The following is a 17,070-nucleotide window of genomic DNA, read 5'->3' as shown; positions in this document are numbered from 1 at the left end:
CAGGCAGGTGGCTTTTGCCAGGCACTAATCACCGTTAGCATTTAATTAGTTAGATTTCAGAGTAGCAGCCATGTTAGAGTGTTCGGAAAGATCAGGGGCATACGAACGGGCTGATTTTTGACCCCGGCAATGGATGTAGAAAGGAAATCTGTGAATCAAGCCAGTTTTGTTAAATGAAGTTTTTCTGTTGCATTATTTTTAATTCACTGTTTTTTTCCTGGAAAGTTTTAGTGTAATAGGGGCTAGTTCTTCCCTCATCCCTGTACAGGCCACCCCTGGCTCGCTGGGATTGGAGCACCACTTGGTGTGTGTGTGTAACTTCCAAAATAACCCCCAAGAACCCCATAAGGACTTCATTCCACCCACCCCTACCCAGCACAGACATTCGCTGTGTAACCAACTGCTTGTATATTCGCGCTCTCTTCAACAGTTAGGTTTAGTTTTTAAAAATGTGTCTGAAACGGCAACATTGAACTGTTCAGTGACTGGTGATGCCAATCCATCTGAGAATGGAAGAGACAATGGGCTCAGTCTTACTTCTCTTGATACTGTTGTTTGTTTTACAGTAGTGCCTAGATCAGGACCCCATTGTACAAACCTAGAGAAAGAGATAGCCCCTGCCCTAGAGAGCAGAAGAAGAAACAGAGGAGAAGTCATCTGCCCATGACCCCACAACAGAGCTGGGTTTAGAACCCAGGGCTCCTGACTCCCATGCGGTTGCCCTAGCCCCAGACCACACAGCCTGCCCCCATGAGTGGGAGTTTTGCCATTGACTTCAGAGGCAGCAGGATCAGACTCTGTCATGGCATCCAGCAGCCTGCAGAGCCCAGGCTGGCTCCGTTGCTGCTTTTGGTTCTGACAAAGCTTTTAAATACTTCCTGGCCCCCGCCCTAACGCCACTTGCCTTTGTTGCAGAATTCCAGCCCGCGCAGATCCAGCTCTGACATCGCCCAGGAGACTGCAGACTGTGTCAAGGCCCAGCGGGAGTGCCGTCTGCGGCCTCATTTCAGTGACCCGATGCCAACAGATGCTGTGAAAAGGAAACAGCTGGAGCTGAAGATAGCGGCAGCAGCCCGGCAACACGCACAGAAGCGACGCCAGGAGAGAGACCCTGGTACCTGCACCGATTCCTGCATGGGCCTGGACAGACTGTCCGTGTCCTTCCTTAGTTTAATTGTAACAGGAGATTCTGCTCCCTCGAGAAGGACAGTTTAGAATTCAGTGGCTATGAACCAGATCCTCATCTTGTTTATACTGATGGAAATCTGGAGTAACACCACTGACTTCAGTGGAGTTGTTCTGGGCTTACGCTGGTGTAAAGGAATTCAGAATCTGGTCCAGGGGCTTGTATCAATGTAGTTTGATTGCTTATGCTGGTGTAATCTGGGCTAACCCCAGAGCGGTGGGAGGAGGCCCTAGCAACCATGGGAACTGACATAGCCATTTCTGCACCACCCCCACAGGATCCCCTCATGCAGGGAGCATGCTGGGAGTACTCCTAGCGGGAGGGGGACACGGCCAGGCTTTCCTATGCCCCGGCTATTCCTGGCTGCCCCAAGGGCCAAGAGTGGCTGCAGACAGCTGGGCTCAAGTTAGGGCAACCCCTGCTCTAATCTCCAGAAGGGACCAAACTGGCTTCTGGCAGCCCCCACATATGGGAGGCACAAAGATGGCATAAACTCACTGTGCCTGAGTCCAGTGGTGGGACAGGGATGGATTAGTCCCACTGGACTCCAAATTTGCACTGGCGTAAGTGAGAGGAGATTCAGCCCAAAGTCCCTGGACTATAACGCCTGGAACTGTCCTGCACTGGAGAGCACGAGGGACACGGATAAGACGAGCTAATTGGTGTGTAGCCGCATGCCCTCCTGCCTGCCCATTTATGGCAGGGCACAGTAGTGTCTCTGCCTCTGTTCCCCTCCTAGGCTTCTGCTGCCCCCTTCAGCATCTTCCAGGCTTAGGTGGCTCAGCCCCTACCTGTTCTGGGCCCCCAAATGCCACAATAAACACACAGAAATGAACTCTTCCCTTCCCTCGGGGCGGCCTGACGGGCTGTCCCCAGCCATCCTACTCACCCACAGCAAGAGCCCCAGGTCTGTGAGCTGGGCTCTCCCTTTTTAGCCCCTCCCACAAAGCTTGACACCTGCTTCCCGGGTCACAACGTAGGGTGGATTGGGCCCCCAGCAGCCCATTAACCCTTTCCGGACTCCTCTGGGGTTTACACCCCCCCACCAGATGTTTTCTGGGATTCATAACAGATAGAGGGGTTCCTGCACTCACAAGTTCGTCTGGCAACTGGCTCCGTCTAGGTCTGTGTTCTAAATGACCCCATCCCCCACCACTGCCATACCAGATTACCAGATTTTTTAGCCATACCAGATTACGGCCTTGAAACATCAATCCCTGGGGGCAGAAGGATGTATTATTTGCCTGGCACGAGGCATCATACTGAGCACTGCAGAATAAATGGTAGGCAGAGAGCACAAGCCAGTTCATGTAACAACACAAAGCGCAGCAATGTCCGTGCTCCAGTTCCCAGCTTGAATCCCTGGGGGAACAAATGATTTTTTTTAAAGGTCCATTGTAAGGGTCGGATCCCCAGCTGGTGTACATGGGATGGCTCCATCGACTACTGAGTTGCACCCGCGGAGGATCTGGTCCGATTTCAGTAAGTTGCAGAGTCTGAAGTCGGAGCTGGCTTGCGCAGAAGGCAAGTGAGGGGTGGATCAGGGCTGTGTGTTTTCAGAGTCCACTGACACAGGCACTCACAGGCTGGCTCAAGCCCCCTTAGCAGTGGGACTGGTGGAGGGGCTCCACCTGGCTTCTCCATCTAGCAGCAGCAGAAGGGTGGGAGACAACTTGAAGCCCTGTTTTCCCCTCATCCTCTCCCTTAGGCTCCTAGCTCCCACAGCTGCCCCCAGCTCGGAGTCTGTTGAGTGAGCTCTTCCCAGTCAGCAGTGCACGTCCTGAGCTTCGTTCGTGTCTGTGCTTTGCTCAGGTCCGGTGGTGGCTAAAGCCAACATCCCCTACGGCTGCAGCTTTGACGAGAACACCCATTCCCTGCGCAGCTCCCTGCGATCCAAGCACCGCTGGAGCAACGTCAGCAGCCTGAGTGCGGACAGCGGCATTGTTGGCATAACCGATGAAAGGGATGATGCCGAGGCCGGTGGCGCGACCAGAACCAGATCGGCGGAGGTGGAGAGGGCGGATAGCGGCATCGGCCAAGCATTGGCCAGGAAGTGGAAAAACAGGGCCTCTGAAACACTGACTTCTTTGCAGGCCTGGGAGGCACACCGGCCCTGCACAGACTGCGGTGAGAGAGATTTCCCAGTGGAGACAGAAGCACAGAACGAGAGCAAGAGAAGAGCCAACCTGTGTGCGAAGTGCCAGAAGCGCAGGACGGAGCGAAAGGAGTCGATCCTGGAGTTCGTCCACACAGAAGCCAGCTACGGCGAGGACCTGCGGATCATCAGGGAGGAGTTCTACCTCCCGATGCAGTCGGCTGGGCTGCTGACGCGGGAACAGCTGCTCGCGGTGTTCAGCAATATCCAGGAGCTGATTGACCTCAATGAAAATTTTCTGGAGTATCTCCAAGAAGAAATTGACCAGGCCTTTGATCAGGTACAGTCCCTGCACTCAGCTGTGCTTTCTGTCCATAGCAGCAGTGGCTGGGTCAATCATAGGGTCACATCATCGCACTAATTGAGAGGCAGCATTTTCTAATGGTTAGGGCAGGGGGGCTGAGAATAGGGCTCATAGGTTCTGTTTCCCAGTTCTCAGCCTCTTACCCGTCAGCACTCTGTCCAAAAGTCTCTCTCCCTTAGCTTTTTCTCAGGGTCATGCTACAAGTGCTTCTCTGGGGCTTCCTTGATGCCTCCTCTGGCTGCTTCTGTGGTGTTTCTCCTGCTTCTCTTTCTCACGCACACAACTCCATCAAAGGGTACCAAACCTCCTGCTTTTGCATCCGTCCCCCAGTCAAACCCCTCCACCCACATAGCTCAGATTCCCGACTAGCCTTGCACAGTGGCCTGTGTTTTGCGCGGTGGCTTCTGCTTTTTCAGTTGTCTATTCCATCAAGGAGATGAATTGCTTCTTACATTTATCCTGAATGAAGGGCAGCTGATACACCAACCAGCTTCAGTGAGGTTTCACCTAACCATCCACATAACATTACCTTGTAAACAGGCAGCAACCTCAAATGGCGAGAACAGTCACTTTGGAAGTAGCATGAGATACAAAAATTATATCAGAGAATGGGGCCACCAGGAGTGCAGCCAGCCGTGGGAGGATCACCCAGGCGTAGGAGGACCCTCCAGAGCTGGCATAACGTGCGTAGGTCCCACAATGTCCAACTCCAATCAAACCACTCCCACTATGGTATGAAGCCCCAATGTGTAGACAGCTGGCAATAATCCATGAGCATGGAAGTCAGCTGGAGCACAGAACCAGTGTTCAGGGGGTCAATATGTTACGTGCTTTGGCAAGGTGTCTCAAATGAAAAAAATGAAACCTTTGTAAAACCACATCGTGTTTGAAAACCAAAACAACTTCCTGACCAACTAAAGGCTGGCTCCAGTGGGGTCCCGCAGCCAGTGTCACTTGCCAGCCAAATTCAAGATGGGGCAGAGCTGAGTAAATGAGTCTGGGATCAGAAAGGACAAAAGGGACATTTGAAAGTGTGGTTCTGCGCTCAAAGGGGACAGTAAAACTGACATCATGGGGCACCATCTTTATTGTCTCTCGATCACAGGTGCTCAGTTTACACGTAAAAAGACGTTCCTTGTAAATTGTCAGCTCTGCAAACTCAGCCTTGGATTGGGGAGTCAAAGTGGGATTTTTTCTTCTCATACACCATCACCAATCAAGATTCTTCAAGATAGATTATACTCTTATCTATGCATGTGTGACCCCATTAGTAGAGCTGATGGAAAACAGAATTTCTGTCCTGCGGAAAAATACTCCATTTCAATTCCAATCATTTGACATTTTTTCCACTGAAAATTTCCTGCAAAACATTTTGACTGCTACAAAACACCATTTTCCAGTGGAAAACTGTCCATGACACATATTTTGACCAGCTCTATCCATTAGCCACACAGAGAAACTGATCAGAATTTGTTACACAGAGTTGTTGATTCACCAGAAGGAACAGACTCCAGCTCATACGCCCTTAGCCATGTTGGCCCTGCCGGGCTAACAGTAAAAACCACTAGTAAAGTTGCGGATATGATACCAAAATCCCAGGAGAAGATCTGTTAAGTCAGAAGGTGCCATTTTTACATAGTCATTTTTCAACAGAGAACCCCACTTGAAACCAACCGGGCCAGATTCTGATCAGTTACGCAATTGCAAATCTGGAATACCAAAAACTGTGGAGTTAACCCCAGATTTACATCAGTGTAACAGAGTCAAAGCTAGCCCTGTGATATGCCAAATTCCCCTTTTAGCCTGGCTGCTGGGGGCTTTCAGCAAACATTGCTTACAGCTGAGGACATTTTGTAAAAACAGTTTGCCGGTCACCTTTAATGTGCAGCATTGTATGACAACCATCTCATCTGACTATAACCCACAGCATTACACAATGCAATCATGACCACATGGCTGCAGGGGTACTTTCCCAAGATACCCATCCCACTGATAGAGATTCTGTGGCAGGGCAAACCATAAGCCTAGGCCAGCAGGGGTGTACAGGTGACAAGCTCAGACTTCCCACTTTCTTTGAAGGGAACACAATCCATTAGCTGCAATATCAGTTCAAGACAGAAGTTTTTGTACTTTGAGAAACACACACACAGCAGACCATGCCACATGCATATCTTTAATTGCAATGACCTTGACAACACAGCAGTCCTGGCATCAGCTTCCACAGGAAGGACAGATGTGTGCCAAGGTCAGAATTGCCCTTCAACAATTTCTGGAGCAGATGAACACTGAAAGCAGCTGTTGTTTGTTTTGCTGGTCCCTCTCCCTCTGACTGCCTCTGTCTTCCTTGTCTGCAGCCCTCTTTGCAACCACAATGTATTCCTGCACTAAAAGGCTACAGAATTATTACGTTTCTAATGGTAGCACCAGAGCACTAACTCCAGGCTTCTTGCTACACAACCCCCTAAGCAAAGCCAGTGGCCTTATCTGGCACCATATTCTTATTATGTAGCTTATTCTACTACACGCATGGAAAGAAAACAGGAATTTACCGTGAAATTTATTTTTACAAAGCACCGCAGAGTCCTGTCTGGTCCAGAGGGGAGCCATTAAAAGCACCCTGGTGCACCAGCCTGCCCTGATAGCTCAGAACAAAGGCAAGGCAATCCCTAATCTGTAGCTGAATTACCCTTCACTTCTGTCCATTTTGTCTCGAACGCTGCCTGTGTCATGTACGAGCCTTGGCGTCAGGCCGCCCTGGCAATTCTTTGTGGCAGACCGGCCGGCAGTAGTAGCTCTGGATCACTCCGCTGGGGAGAACGCTCAGAGCCTAGCTCTTGCGGTCTAAGCCAGTGGTGGCAGGAGAGGGTGCTTTGCACAGCTCCGCAGTAACCCCTGTTGCATTGATGGCCCTACATGCTGAAGACCCTGTTTGTCCACAGACCAGTGCAGTCATGCAAGCTTGCCTTCACCATCCCCACACACCGCCGCACCCTGACCTGCAGGGGTGTAATCCATATTGGCCAGCCAATTCCATCATTGGTCTCCACTGGCGCTGACCTGTTTAAGTGATACACTGGGGAGGAGACCAAGATCAGCTCTTCATTTTCTATAGGTCACCTAGCCGCTTTCAGATGGGGACTGTGTTCACTTGAGCTGCATTCGAGCCAGCCACATAGAGGGGGAAAGTTCCCATGACAGAACAGGGAGCAATAGTCTCAAGTTGCAGTGGGGGAGGTCTCGGATGGATATATCTTCTATGATTCTATGTTCCACTGCCAGCCCTGGAAACAGACAGGTTGCCCTAAGACGGGGCTCTAGAAGGAGCCCTGAATGGAGACTCTTCAGCCAGGAAAGGATAACTGTGGCACAGAGCATAAAGGGGAATAGAGTGAGGGGAATCCCTTCACCAGGAGAGGACTGGGCAAGTTTCCAAGAAATATGGGGATGAGTTCCCTTGCAGGTAGATTTGGACCTCTAGCGAGTTCATTAACAGGTTTCAGGATTTCATGACATGCCTGCCCTTGGGAGGGGGGATCCCAGCTAGATGGGAGGGGGCTCCTGATGGGCCACTGCCCTGGCAAAAAAAAAAATCCATTAAGCTGACAAATTCTGGCAAGTCCAAAGAACCTAACAAGCAGCCTGACAGTTCTGCAGGCTGCTCTCTATCACCTACATTGAAGGTGCTGTCAGCAGTAATTGGAGGAAAGCAGTTCAGCCCAGGGAGCAACATCAGAGTATGGGATTTAGGAGATCAGAGTGCTATTCTCAGCTCTGCCACGGACAGGCTGTGTGATCTTTGGTGAGTTACTTAGGCCCAGATCTGCAAAGGTATTTTGGTGCCTAACTCCCATTGACATCAATGGGAGTTAGGAGTCTAAATGCCTTTGAATATCTGGGCCTCAGCCTTTGCAGCTCAGTTTCCCTATCTCTGAAAACGGGGACATTAATCCCCATTTGTAAAGCACATTGAGATCCTTGAATGAAAAAGTGGGAAAGATGGTTTAGATTACATTAGCTCCTTGCTGGCTCAAACAATCAACTTCGCCTCCTTTCATTCACAGGGCGAAGCCCTGTGGTCAGGCAGAGTCCCATGAAGGCAATGTAGTCCTGTCATTGAGTTCAGCGAGTACAGATCAGGCTGGATTTGGGCCTGAGTGCACTGATGTGAAGTTAGGGCGGGGGGGTCCTGAGGTTCAAACTTCAGTGAGCTGAGCTCCTTTGAAAATCTGGTCCACAGACTCTTTTCATGCTGACGCTACCAGGCTTAGCGCATACTACCCTGAACACAGTGGGATTGCTTAGCGTAGTAAGTGCTCTGCCCATCAGGAAGCATTCCCAGGATTGGGCCCGTGGCTTGGGATCACCCCAGATGAGCCCCCGTCTCTCCTCGACTGACGGCAGTGGCTACCGGGTTGTGTGTTTGCAGGATGATGAGGACCTGATGACCGTGTGCATTGGCGAGATCTTTCTGGAGTTTGTCAATATGCTGCCGGCCTTTCAGACCTACTGTCTTCAGCAGTCCTCTTCAGTGAACATGCTCAATGCCCTGGAGAAGGAGAAAGAGCTACTCAGGTAAGATTGGCTGAGTGTGTCTGTCATGGGCTACAGGGACCGGAGAGATCCAGAACAGCACCAACCCTGGAGCCTGGAAACTGAAGCCATCTATGCAGGACAGGGGAAGTTCAGGCTTCCCAAGGTGTGGTCAATCGTGGCCTGATGGGATCCCCTCTAGGAGTGAGAGGGTAATTCACCCTCCTTAGTCAATTAGGTCTGGCCTTTCTGCTGAGGTAGCCCACACGGATTTTGTGATACCAATGCTTATCCACTCAGAACTGGACTGAGACCCACCAAACTCATTTCATACGGGTCATCAAACAATCCACAGATGAGAACAGCTCTCAGTCACTGCTGACTTGTGCCAGATATTCCACTGGAAAAGTGAATTCCTCAGTGGGAGGCAGTATGGCCTCGTATGCAGATCATGGGCGTTGGAATCAGGAGCCCTGGGTTCTATTCCCAGGTCTGCTACTGGGTGACCTTGAGTAAGTCACTTCACTGCTCTGTGCCTCGGATTCCCCATCTGTAAAAGGGGGATAATGATACTGACCTCCTTTGCAAAGTGTTTTGAAATCTACTGATGAACATCACTGTGTAAGAGCTAGGTATTAGTAGTAGAGGGTCCTGTATACCTAATCCTGCCTCAGCAATGCAGGGTGATGGTCTAGATGGTCTCTTGAGGTCCTTCCAGACCTGCATTTCTGTAATTATTATCTGATGTAAATTGGTGCCACTGTATGGAACCCAGTGAGTCTAGACCAGTTCACTCCAGCTGAGGATTTGGCCCTAAACACTTTAAAATCCTTTGGTGGAGAACTGTTATAAAGGGATGTGATCCATCCCATAATGTGGTGTATTCCTCTGGTGCTGGTAACAAGCCTAATCTTAGGAAATATCGAGCACCTGAAGCCAGTGAAAGCCAATGGGAATCACAAGTGTTCAGCTCCTTTCAGCATCACACCTTTTGTAATGCCCAGTCGGCTAGGGGCAATCCAGACCATTAGTCAGGTGTGCGCGGGTGTTCGGAGCAATCTGTATTGGAGGCAGTCTAGGGCAAAGGTCAGAGTTCTTGGAGGGGTCAGTATCTGGAAGATCCTGGCAAGGGGCCGGATCAATGGGTTGAGGAAGGGCGAGGTGGCAAGGCAGAGTCAGGTGAAGCAGTGGTCTGTTGCTCAGAAAGCTTCCTCTTCCTCTTGGGGCCTTTATGTAGTCAGGGTACCCAATGAGAGTGCTGACTGATCATCCAATCGGGCCTGGGTGTGCTGCTGTGGGCTTGTAGGCCTTTAGCACTTCGGCTGTCAGACTGGGCTGGTGGTTCGCACAGTAGCTAAGGATGCCGCCTAAGGAGCTGGGATCAATACCAGCATCCTGAAACCCCTTCATTTGCTTTTTATTTTCATTGTCTGCTAGCAGAATAACCAACCCTGAGTTTATTCCCTTTTTAAATCCCCACAGAATATTCCTCAACGTTTCCCAGAACGACAACACGGTGCTTCGGCGCATGAATCTAAGATCCTTCCTGATGGCCCCCTTGCAGAGAGTCACCAAGTACCCGCTTCTACTCAGCAGGATCATCAAAGCCACCATTGAGTACCACCCGGATCATGGCAGCCTGCGGGAAGCCAAGAGCCGCATCGAGTCCCACCTGGAGCACATCAACATGAAAACCAAGCAGGAGGGGAATTCGTGGACCCTGCGCTCCTTCCGCCAAGACAGCAAGAAGAACAGGGAAGTCATCAACATTGAGATGAGGGAAACTGCCATCAAAACCGTGGGCTGGCTGCGGGAGGAGACACGCTTTGTGATGGAAGGGCTCCTGCAGCTCGCCCAGCCGCCCGATGGCCAGTGGGTGAAGAAGGGCAGCAAGACCTTGAAATTTCAGAACATACAGGTGCTGCTCATGGTCAACATAAAGCGAGTGTCTGAGTCTAGCCTCGAGGCTACAGAGCTGGGACCCGTGAAAGATGCAGTCCTGGTGTTGATCAGGGACAAGAACAATGGGAAGTTCAGTTTGCTCAGGGAGCCCCTGAGGCTGAGTAACTGTGTCGTCTCTACAGACCCAGACTGCAGTGATACTTTTGAACTCATGGAGATCAGGCGGGAGGCGTTCGTGTTCCGGGATGGCGACAGGGCACGGACTCACCACTGGTTCCGGCAGATCAGGAGGTACTCGAGGGAGCTGGGCTCCTGGAAGAAGCGGCGGAACGCTCTGCCCAACATCATGATAAGCACATCCTATAACAGGTCGTGAAATCGAGGGAGAGATTCCTGTTGGAAAAGACTGGGCTAAGCCAGTGAGACCTGCACAGAACCATCACTAGAATCAATGGGTTGAATTCAGCACTGGTGTAACTCCATCAACAACTGTGCAGTGACACCAGGAATGAGTCTGGCCCAACGAGGATGATAATTTACTCGCAGCGTTGCAACCAGCTGTTGCACCCTCACCTTGGATTTCAGCAGGAAGGACTTACATGCTATTTGTGACTCACTTACCTATTATGATTAGGCTTCTTATGAGGAGCAGGTCTCTGGAAAGAAAATAATGAGCTTCAGTTGTTAATATTGCACTGAGGGCTAATGGTGCCAGGTGCTCGATATTACATGGCTGTGCTGAAGAGCTGATCTTGATCGTGAGTGAGGTGTCATTGTTGCACATATTCCATCAGCGTTAAATAAAGCCAAGGTCAAAGCTAGGTGCAGTATTACCAAACGAAGGAGGAAGTTTGGACAGGATAAGTCTCTAGTTTTACTGGTTTCCACCCTCTCTCCCAAGAAATATATTTCATTATCTGATTCCTGGTAAGTTCAATGAAATATGTTGCTGGAGCGGGGGTGGCGGGAGGGAATCAATCGCTCATCTTTAAACCAAACAAAGTAGATGCAGATTTGCTCAGTTTTAATCAGCGTTGTATGCATGTAATAAACCCAAAAAGCAGAAGACACAGCTCTCTCTCCCCCCAAAATACCTGTAGAACACTGTGGAAGGGCAATATCCCCTACATTTAAAATCATCAGGTTTTTTACTGACTTAAAGACATGCCAGAAGACTGGAAAATAATGATACGTTTGAAATATTTCAGAACTGTGGGTCTGTGAATAAGGGTCTGTTACCACTTCTAGTGAACTTTAAAGTTTGTGATTATTTAAAGATGTAATCTAGTGCATTTCAAAAGTTTAAAAAAGAAACAGTTTACATTGTACTGTAGTTTAACAACATAAAATGTTTTAATTATGTTTCAATGACTCTAGATGGGTGTTTTGTTTATTTTTGGGACCACTTGTTTTCTAGGTTTAGAATTTCGTTGATTGCAGATGGCATGAAGGTAAACAAAAAGAGTCCACCTGGGTTTATGGGAAACGTAGTTTGTGTAACACACACCATCATCTGGGCTCAGTAGCCACGTTCCCCTGATCCTTACGAGATAACCTGACATCAGTGTGGACTCTGACACTGGGGAAGGACTATTTTAGATTGATTCTGACTAATAGGGAGGAACTGATTGAGAATATGAAGGTGGAAGGCAGCTTTGGTGAAACTGACCACAAAATGATAGAGTTTGTAATTCTAAGGAAAGGAAAGAGAGATCAGCAAAATAAAGAAATGGACATAAAAAAAGCAGATTTCCTCAAACTCAGAGAATTGATAGGAAGGGTTGGAAGGATCTCTAAAGGAAAAAGGAGTTCAGGACAGCTGGCAGTTTCTAAAAGAGACAGTATTAAAGGCGCAACTGCCAACTATCCCAATGTGGAGGAAAGAGAGGAAGAATAGTTAAGACAGTAACATGGCTCCATCAGGAACTCTTTAATGACCTGTAAATCAAAAAAGAATCATACAAAAAGTGGAAATGAGGACAAATTGCTAAGGAGGAGTATAAAAGAATAGCGCATGCTTGTAGGGACAAAATGAAAAAGGCTAAGGCACAAAATGGATTACACCTAGCAAGGAACATAAAAGGCAAAGAGGTTCAATAAACACATTAGACGTAAGAGAAAGATGAAGGTAAGTGTAGGTCCATTAGTTAATGGGGAAGGCGACCAAATAAAGGACGACCCAGAGAAAGAAAGCTGAAATGTGTATTGCTTTTTTTGCTTCAGTTGTCAATAAAAATGTTAATTGTAACCAGATGATTAACACAATTAAAATAAACAACAAGGAAGAAGGATCTCAGGGTAGAATAGGGAAAAGAACAGACTAAAGAATATTTAGATAAGATAGATGTATTCAAGTTGGCAGGGCCTGATGAAATTCACCTTACAGTATTAAGGAACTGAAGCAATCTCTGAACCATTAGCGATTATCTTTGAGCACTCATGGATGACAGATAAAACCTCATAGGATTAGAGAACAGCAAACATAGCACCTATCTTTTAAAAGGGGGGAAAGAAGGACACAGTGAATTATAGACCAGTCAGCCTAACTTCAATACCTGGAAAGATACTGGACAAATTATTAAACAATCAATTTGTTCAAACCTGGAGGATAATAGGGTGATAAATAATAGCCAACATGGATTTGTCAAGAACAAATCTTACCAGACCAATCTAATTTCCTTCTTTGGCCTACTGGGTAGGGGGAATGTAATATATCTGGACTTTAGTAAGGCTTTGACACTGTCCCATGTGACATGCTCAAAAGCAACTGGGGAAACGTGGTGTAGATGAAATTACAATACGGTAGGCGTGCAACTGTTTGAAAAACTGTATTCAGAGGATCATCATCAACGGTTCACTGTCAAACTGGGAGGATGTATCTAGTAGGACCCTGCAGCAGTCTGTCCTGGTACTATTCAATATTGTCATTAGCGACTTAAATAATGGAGTGGAGTGAATGTTATAAAGTGTGTGGATGACATCTAGCTGGGAGGGGTTGCAAGCACTTTGAACACATCCAACAAGATATTTCTGTTAATCCATCCAAGAAGGTCCATGCCCAAGAAAATACACTTGTGTATTTATCCTTTGATCAATTATGTAAATATATATGCAGATTAAGGTAGTCCTCAAGGTCCTGAGAAGTTGCTAGTGCAGCCTTCAGTCTTACAAAGTCTGGTTACTGTGGAGCTAAAGGATTCTGCAGAATCAGTGATTATCCGGCTCTGAGGATTTCTACAGCAGTTACTTTGCACCCTGAAAACTGATCCAAAGAGCAACAGCTGAAATATTTGTCTACAGGACAGTATCCTCTGTTGACCCACACACATTGCTCTGAGTTACCTGTGCCCTCCAAGAATTGCTTTCACGGTTCATTTTGTTTGGTGGGGGGATTTGCTGAGACCTCCTCACACATGACAAACATGCCCCAGGATAGGCGGGCACATCTTCCATTTTCACTTGTGCTTCTTATTCACTTGTGGTCCCAATGGAGCTCTGCTGGTACCTACGATAGAGCAGATACGTTTTCTCCGTTCTTTCCTCACCCCAACTATTAAGCTTTAAAGTTTCTTGTTTTAGTGCTGTTATTAATTTCATATTAAGAAAGATACAATTGCATTAGACAGTCCTATAAAGAAAAAATGATCTAGGGAACATAGCTCCTAGTAGCATTAATACCCGCTTTATAATTGACAAGATAGCTCTTCTCTAACCCTGAGTTTCCATATATTCTGCAATCAGGTTGGCTTGGTTTTGAGGTGATAGAAGGTAGAATGTTTCCAGATGACAGGATCGTGATTTCCAGTAATTCATTAAAAACCCAAGGCTATGCTCTGGGACCCTCTGCTCTTTTGCCACTATGGGACAAAGCTTTAGATGCTGATAGCACTGAAGGTGGCTTCAGCTCCTATGACGATTGTGCACATACCTCTCATTTTAAGTGCGAGAGGCTCGCCCTGGATTCTGGCCTTGCAGATGACAATGGTATCCGCACATGAGTGCCTGTGGCCCTGGAAATGCCAGTGCCCCCTTCTTCACTGAGACGAGTCAGTGCAATAGTTTCTTTGAGTCAGGGCTGCAATGTGAACAGAAAGGCCCTGGCTGTAGAACAGAATTTGCTAGCGTCCTACTCTCAAACACCATCCTTAACTCCCTACCTTCTCATTTTGCAGAAAAGATGATTTGCATCTCGCTCCTTCAGGTGGAAAGCAGCAGGGAACAGATTGAACCGGTGCTGCTGGATGCAAATCATAATATTGTGACGACTGGTATTGGGCAGAATGCCCCTTTCTCCTCTTCAGTGGTAGCCTGACCCTTTCCATTATTCAAAGTTCAGTTAGGCAATAATCTGTATGTTCGCAAAGGCACAGACAAAATGTTTGGTGAATCACTAGGTAGTTTTCTTTAATGTGGTTTCTTGATGGGAGTGGTTTTTTTAAAATAAACTGGCAGCCTGAGCCCACCATGTGCTGGTTAAAGATTTTTCTGAAGTGCCACGTACCTACAATAGATCCACAACTCAATCAGTCTGAAACTGTCAGACCACATACACAGGAGAAAGCAATAGGATGCTGGCAAGTTCATTTTCTCTCCAGTGAAGGAAATGGTTAGACTCTTCCTTTACTTCATTGCCTGGCAGTTCTCTTAAGAAAAGACATGAGTTTAGTGATCCTAATAGCTCCCTGCTGTCCAATACTTTATTTCACTATAAACAAATCTAACAGCTTTGGCTTCCACTGCTGGAAAAAGCTCTAGATCCTGTAAAGCTTTAAAAGTTTTTCTGATCTGATCATTTTGTTCCACAGCAAACTGGAAATCAAACCCAACAGGGATGGTGTCCCTAGCCTCTGTATGGCAGAAGCTGGGAATGGGCAACAGGGGATGGATCACTTGCTGATTACCTGTTCTGTTCATGCCCTCTGAAGCACCTGGCACTGGCCACTGTCGAAAGACAGGATACTGGACCATTGGCTGACCCAGTATGGCTGTTCTTATATTCTTAACAGTGGCTGTTTGAATAACTGGGTGTCTTTAAATTGAGGTGTCTCAGTTCTCCGAGACTGAGAGAAGGGGCCATTTCAAAAGAGGCTTTCACCTTAACTAGACAAGGCCTGCCACTAGTGCAAGTCCTGTTGATCTTATTCTGTACAACTGCTTGGATAGCAACAACATTTGTCAGATTCCAGATATTTCTAGATTTCATAGGAAAAGTCCTTCTGCCCAATTCTTAGTAAAACAGTCACATTTCCTCTAGACAAGACAAATGGAGGCTCCCATTAAAAAGCCCAATAACATAGCCTGGGTATATTATTTACTGAGCAGAAATAATGCACTGTAGACACATGTGGATATTATTTTTTGAGCAGAAACAATGTGCTTGTTACTGTACAACCATATAAGGACTGACTCACTATACTAAAAAGCTTATAGTCATGGAACTATAAGTCTTTGTCTAGAACAGTCTGCATCAACCAACAGATCAACTGCAGAGCCTGTCTAACTTGACAGGGTCTAATTATGTTTTAAACATTATTTGCCTTTAATGGATCCTCTGTATACTCAGCTGCTCATCTGCTTTTAATTTACAGCTGTTGAAAGGGAATCTGCATATGGACTAATTTCCAGGGTATTGAATGTTTCAATTCTATGTAGTGAGTACACAAAACAAAGAAGATGGAAGACTCATCACAATTAACAAGGCAGTCGATTCCCAGTCTTGCTAGACACTTAATAAAGCCAAATCTGGACCATCTATCTGCAGGGAGGTATGAACTAATGCAGCATCATGTGCAGCATGACTTACTCCACAGCTTTGGAGATTACAGATACAGGAAAAACATAGCACAAATATTTCAGCAACCTGGACAAAAAGCTAGTATAAGCATTAGGAAGCAGGATGAATACAAGTCAACCATGCAAATACTGTGTGTTCAAAGCTGTTCTCAAGCTCTTTAAATGACTTCTTAGAGGTGTGGCAATCTCCATAGCAACATTCAACATATTGTCTGTTCTTTCAGAAATGAACCATTCTTAGCACTGTCATTTGCTCTTTTAAAAGGGAGGGTGCAACTATTTTATTCAGTCAGAAATCTTTTGCTTCAGGAAACAACACAGCAACAAGTCACCGAGCAAACCCCCAGTGCAAGAGTTTTAAAATGTCCTTAATAAGCAGAGAGAAGCATATGAGAGGCAAGGGAACCTGCAATTATAGACACCTGCCCTCAATTAATTAGTGACTGGGACTGAACACAAGCTAGGGGAGATATTAGATAGCACAATAGGCTCATTGCTTCCAAAAACCACACACCTGCCCACAGCCATAAATCCAGCCCAACAAGCTGCTCAGGTCTCCAGACAGCTCTTCTTTTAGCTCTCTATTAAGCCACAGTATCCAGCTGCAGGCAGCACCTTAATGAAAGGAAATGGAATACATTGGTGTCTTAAGAGTCAAAGTCTGTGCGAATACCCTCAGGAAATCTGATGCAGTTACTTTCCATCCCTGCTAATGTACCTAGCCCATCATCGCTCTCCCAACTGAAAAGGCCTATGTGTTGCTCTTCTATGCAGAACCATCTTTTAGCAGCAGGGGGAAGGCAAGTTATTTGTCCACAGAGGGAACTCAGGGCAAGTCTAGCAGAAGTGAGAGCAGTGGGGGGAAAAGTTACAATTGTCTAACTTTCCTGCACATTCACTTAAAATCTACTAGCTGCAACAGATGGAGTTGAAACTAACCAAGACGGCCCTTCTGGCTTCTATAGCCACTTCACCCTCATTTCCTGAAAGCTTTTAACAAGAGCTGGAAGCATTGGCTTAGGCCAGCACTTTCACTCCTCCCCGAGGACTGAGTAACTGCTTGTTTTTATGCTGCTCACAATCAACTTGAACTGCCCTTTATACTGAGGCAAGGGAGAGGCGGAGGAGCGACCTTAGGAAGAGCAGGTCTCCAAAGCAAGCATGGAGAGCTCTCTCTGGAATATGCACTCTGGCACAAGT

The 17,070-nt window shown here is 47.2% G+C and overlaps 1 protein-coding gene and 1 long non-coding RNA gene across 4 annotated transcripts in view; one reads left to right on the top strand and one right to left on the bottom strand.

Moving 5' to 3' along the window:
* LOC125644636 (uncharacterized) overlaps positions 1 to 11,453 on the top strand; it is an 89,970-nt gene extending 78,517 nt beyond the window's left edge. For all 3 annotated transcript variants that reach the window (XM_048868849.2, XM_048868848.2, XM_075117736.1), the window contains 4 exons: positions 916 to 1,114; positions 2,999 to 3,621; positions 8,072 to 8,217; positions 9,658 to 11,453. In XM_048868849.2, coding sequence (XP_048724806.2) covers positions 916 to 1,114; positions 2,999 to 3,621; positions 8,072 to 8,217; positions 9,658 to 10,453 — 1,764 coding nt within the window. In that variant the 3' untranslated portion in view covers positions 10,454 to 11,453. The remainder of the gene's footprint in view (positions 1 to 915; positions 1,115 to 2,998; positions 3,622 to 8,071; positions 8,218 to 9,657) is intronic.
* Positions 934 to 16,845, bottom strand: LOC142068517 (uncharacterized). Its single transcript, XR_012664327.1, has 4 exons — positions 16,385 to 16,845; positions 14,579 to 14,720; positions 13,420 to 13,582; positions 934 to 1,030 (listed from the first exon to the last, which is right to left on the bottom strand). It is a non-coding gene; the product is annotated as an uncharacterized LOC142068517 (long non-coding RNA).
* Between the last annotated feature and the right edge of the window lie 225 nt (positions 16,846 to 17,070).

Source organism: Caretta caretta, chromosome 11 (genome assembly GCF_965140235.1).
Source record: "Caretta caretta isolate rCarCar2 chromosome 11, rCarCar1.hap1, whole genome shotgun sequence".
Lineage (NCBI taxonomy): Eukaryota > Metazoa > Chordata > Testudines > Cheloniidae > Caretta > Caretta caretta.
The sequence above is the reverse complement of the archived record's forward strand: the minus strand, read 5'-3'. Positions and strand labels throughout refer to the sequence as shown.